The sequence below is a fragment of the Poeciliopsis prolifica genome, unplaced genomic scaffold (genome assembly GCF_027474105.1).
Source record: "Poeciliopsis prolifica strain line A6 unplaced genomic scaffold, Auburn_PproV2 SCAFFOLD054, whole genome shotgun sequence".
Taxonomy (NCBI): domain Eukaryota; kingdom Metazoa; phylum Chordata; class Actinopteri; order Cyprinodontiformes; family Poeciliidae; genus Poeciliopsis; species Poeciliopsis prolifica.
Window position 1 is genome coordinate 1324113 of NW_026562429.1, and position 4669 is coordinate 1328781.

General features: G+C 40.7%; 1 protein-coding gene across 1 annotated transcript; it reads left to right on the plus strand.

Moving 5' to 3' along the window:
* The first annotated feature begins 1188 nt into the window (after positions 1 to 1188).
* mc4r (melanocortin 4 receptor) lies at positions 1189 to 4103 on the plus strand. Its single transcript, XM_055059361.1, has one exon. The coding sequence runs from the start codon at positions 1395 to 1397 to the stop codon at positions 2382 to 2384; it is 990 nt and encodes a 329-aa protein (XP_054915336.1). The 5' UTR covers positions 1189 to 1394; the 3' UTR covers positions 2385 to 4103.
* Positions 4104 to 4669: the final 566 nt, after the last annotated feature.

Genomic DNA, 4669 nt, shown 5'->3' on the forward strand with positions numbered 1-4669 from the left:
GAATTTCTTGACTCTTCCTCCAACAAAGCATGTGTGGGTCAGGCAGTAATGTGGGACAAGAAGACATGGATAGCTAATTGTTTCCACCAAAATGAATCTCTGATTCTCAAAAGCTTCATTTGTGTTCAAAGACTAACAACTGGAAGAGGAAGTGTTTCTAATTAGCTCTTCATACCTGAATAAGGTAGTTTTTATGATGCTATAAATAAAGAAAAATGCTATTTTGATGTTACGCTGTCCCTTGCAATTGAACTAGTTGCTAAGCACTTAGCATTAGCTGCTAATAATCTAGCAGCAGTTGAAATAAAAATCTGAACCTGTCGTTGTACAGCTGTATTTACTTTCTTTTTGTTGCTTTAAAATCTATTCGATATATAAATAAAATAATTCCACAGACGGGATTTTTTGGGTGGTTATGATTTATGCTGTAAATCATAAACTTTGTGGAGACTCTTCGCTGCAAAAACAGAAAGTCTTACCAGGTAATTTTTGATCTAGTTTCTAGTACAAATATCGTAGTACACTTGAAATAAGACAAAACTAACTTACATATAGTTTTTCAGCAAGATGTAGGCAGTTGTTTTAAATCAAATATTCCTTAATATCGTTAATATTCCATTGGCAGATTATTATATATATTTTACTACTGAAAAGGTATCTGTAAGTCAGTTTTATCTTATTTAAAGTGTTCAATTTGCATTGATACAGTAAAGCACGTTAGTATCTATTTATTCATTAATAATTCAGTTGTATTCAGAGAACATAGCCCAAGTTTATTCCTCCTATTAGAACCGTGTATATAATTAATATAATAAGTGATATAGTAAGTAAAATCAGTGTTGGTTTATTATTTATTCATTCATAAACAAAATTACATTAAATAACAGTTTTACTTTGTTTAGTCCTGAAAGGTTTCAGTGACAAAACCTTGAGTAATGCGTCAGCCTAAACTTTCCTCCTCCTACACCTCCCTCTTTATCGGTGAGGGTGGGATGGGCTGCGGGTTTTTGTGTGTGTGCGTGTGTGTGTGTGTGTGTGGGTGTGTGTGTGTGTGTGTGTGTGTGTGTGTGTGTGTGTGTGTGTGTGTGTGTGTGTGTGTGTGTGTGTGTGTGTGTGTGTGGTACATAAGCAGAGGGAGAGAAAGTGAGACCAGGATAAAACCACAGAGGCTGAGAAGTGATGGTCGGTGGCACAGCGAGCCGCTGCGCTCTGCCGCTCTGGATCCGGCTGATTATTTTTCACCGTTTCTCCTCCACTTTCCTTTCTCATGTCGCTTCACTGAAACCAGAGCAACAGGATTGTTTTTGGTGCCTCAGGAGGAGCTGAAAGATGACAATGGGGGAAAGAAAGAGCTGAGACTTCAGGACTTGCTGTAACAAAGAGAAGAAGTCAAGATGAACTCCACGGCTCTGCAAGGCTTGATCCCAGGCTACCTGAACCGGAGCCTCTACCCGGGAACGCAGCCAGAGAAAGATGTTTCTGGAGACGATAAGGATTCCTCTGCTGGCTGCTACGAGCAGCTGCTGATTTCCACCGAGGTCTTCCTCACTTTGGGCATCATCAGCCTGCTGGAGAACATCCTGGTGGTCGCCGCCATCATCAAGAACAAGAACCTCCATTCCCCGATGTACTTCTTCATCTGTAGCCTGGCGGTCGCCGACATGCTGGTCAGCGTCTCCAACGCATCGGAGACCATCGTCATAGCGCTGATCAACGGCGGCAGCCTCACCATCCCCATCACCTTCATCAAAAGCATGGACAACGTGTTTGACTCCATGATCTGCAGCTCTCTGCTCGCCTCCATCTGCAGCTTGCTCGCCATCGCCATCGACCGCTACATCACCATCTTCTACGCCCTGCGGTACCACAACATCGTCACCATCCGGCGGGCGTTGCTGGTCATCGGCGGCATCTGGACGTGCTGCATCGTCTCTGGCATCCTGTTCATCATCTACTCGGAGAGCACCACGGTGCTCATCTGCCTCATCACCATGTTCTTCACCATGCTGGTCCTCATGGCGTCGCTCTACGTTCACATGTTCCTGCTGGCGCGCCTGCACATGAAGCGCATCGCCGCCCTGCCGGGCAACGCGCCCATCCAGCAGCGCGCCAACATGAAGGGCGCCATCACCCTCACCATCCTGCTGGGGGTGTTTGTGGTGTGCTGGGCGCCCTTCTTTCTGCACCTCATCCTGATGATCACCTGCCCCAGGAACCCCTACTGCACCTGCTTCATGTCGCACTTCAACATGTACCTCATCCTCATCATGTGCAACTCCGTCATCGACCCCATCATCTACGCCTTCCGCAGCCAGGAGATGAGGAAGACCTTTAAGGAGATCTTCTGCTGCTCACAGGCTCTCTGGTGTATTAGCTTTCTGTGAGACGCTCCAGGTATTTCATCTGTAATTAGTGCCAAGCTCCAGGTCTGCAGGACAAGAGGGGTCGATGAGACGGTTGGCGAACACAGAGGGTTTGTCTGCAGTCAACAATGTTGTGAATCTAAAAGGATGAAGAGCCTGAAGTGTCGGTTTTGCAGCTGAAAATGCTTCGGCATGTGAAACATTTAAAGCACATTAAACAGCTAAGAATGAGATAAGAGACTAACTTTGTTACAGCTGAGATTACGTTGTGTCTCCATTGGTTTCTTGAACACGGAAGCATTGGGCTTGGACTTTATAGCATCACCATATAAAGTGATAATAACATTACTATTAACTGTAATCATAACATCGTGGGTCAAAAAGGCAAAACATTGACTTATGATGTAATCAAGGATAAAAACAATGCCTTAAAAGGTAATCATACTATTGTTTACTGAAGCAACCGTGACGTTGCCATAAAAGAAGTTGCTTCGTGAGATTATGATGTAAATATCTGTCAAAGACCTTATTAGGCAATGATAACATTACTGCACATGTCAATCATGAGGCTAAAGAAAGAAGATTGTAATTCTGTTTACCAAAGGAGAGTCTGTGTGATGAAGTCTTGATGTTTTTGAATGTATTTAAACTTGACAGCTAAACTAACATGAAAGCTAATTCTAAAGCGCTAAAGCTAAAAACAATATAATACTGCAGAATTACACGATGCTATATTTAGCTTTTCATCACCGAGTCGACCAATCACGGATTGTCACATGGCACATTGTGAGCCAATAGCGTCCCTTCACAGTCGACCAATCACGGCCTGTCCTGTACTTGCTTTCATTTTTTTCATTTTTGCTCAGCTTTATTAAAAGTTTACAAACAGCCAAGTAGATTAGTGCTTTAAAACTTAATTCAGTTAAAGGAAGCTAGGTGTGCTAAATGTTTGCAAGTTTAGCAAAGGCGCTAAACGCAACGTTAGCTTTGCTATTTATAGTAGAGCTAATGTTTCGTGCTAATTATGATGTGCTAATTAGCACTTTAGCAAATCAGCAGAAGTGAACTCAACGCTTTGATTTAAGCTTTTATTTCACAGCACAAATTTCAAGAACAATATTTGTCTCTTTCCAGCACAAATCAGCTAAACTTTATTACAAAACTGTTTTCTTTTATAGCAGATTTTCAGTGCCAAATTAGAATTGTTTAATTCAAATCCTCAAGCAAAAAAGTAAGTTAAAAGTTGTCACAGAAAATTTAACACTGCACAATATTGAGCTACAAAAATATGAAATATTAGACAGCACCACTCACAGGTTCAAACAGGGTAAAATAATCGGCTTGTTTTTCATCTACGCTCTTGTAAGTTTGAGTTATTCACACTGGCACTTTAAGCTTGTGCTTATAAATAAGCCTATTTTTCAATGTGTTTGTGTGAAAGGGCAGATTATAATTAATGTAGGTTTTCTCTGTGTGTGTGACCTGCTTTTTTAGATCTTTGCCTTAATGGTGTTGCACTGTGATATGAAAAGAAACCGTATTCTCTATGAAGGTGTCTCAGAAAAAAAAAACATGTACAGGTTTGATGTTTTAAGTGTTGCCTTTTTAATGTGTTCCTCTGTAAACTTGAATTGCATCACAAAACGCACAAGAGAACAGATGTAAACAGGTGACTCATGCAACTGAAAAACATGTTTTGTATTTTCTTTTTCCCATTAGTGCGTACTGTGAATCACTGCAGCTGTGACTTGAATAAATCATAATGCAACCTGAGCCGCAGATCCGGATGTAACTTTACTCTGATTTTGCGCAAAACTGAGATAAAAATCAACGTTTCCTTCAGTTTGGGAAAAAATCCAACCTTCAGATCGCAAAACATTGATTTATAGCTTCCAGAAATCCCTCATTTCTTCTTCAGGAGGATCTTATGTCTTACAACTATTCAATCTGATAATTTGGCTCTGAGTAAAGACAACTTGTTTTTCTTTACGGCCTTGTATGGCAACTGAAAAACCTTTAGTAATCCTTTTGAAGCAGTAGCAGAAGCAAGAAATTTAATTCTTCCCATTGTGAAGAGAATTTCTAATTAGTTTTGGTTGATAGGAAATGAAAAATGCAACATTTTTCTTAGTAGATCAAGAAAAAAAGATAGCAAAAATCACCCAGAATTGGAAAAGGTTAATAGAATAAAGTCGGACTTTGTTGTATTTCTTTTTCAGCAATAACATAGATGCTAACTAGCTAGCTAGGGTATTTTTGCCGCTAGTTAGCAGTACATAATATAGATGTCTGCGTACGAATCAAAC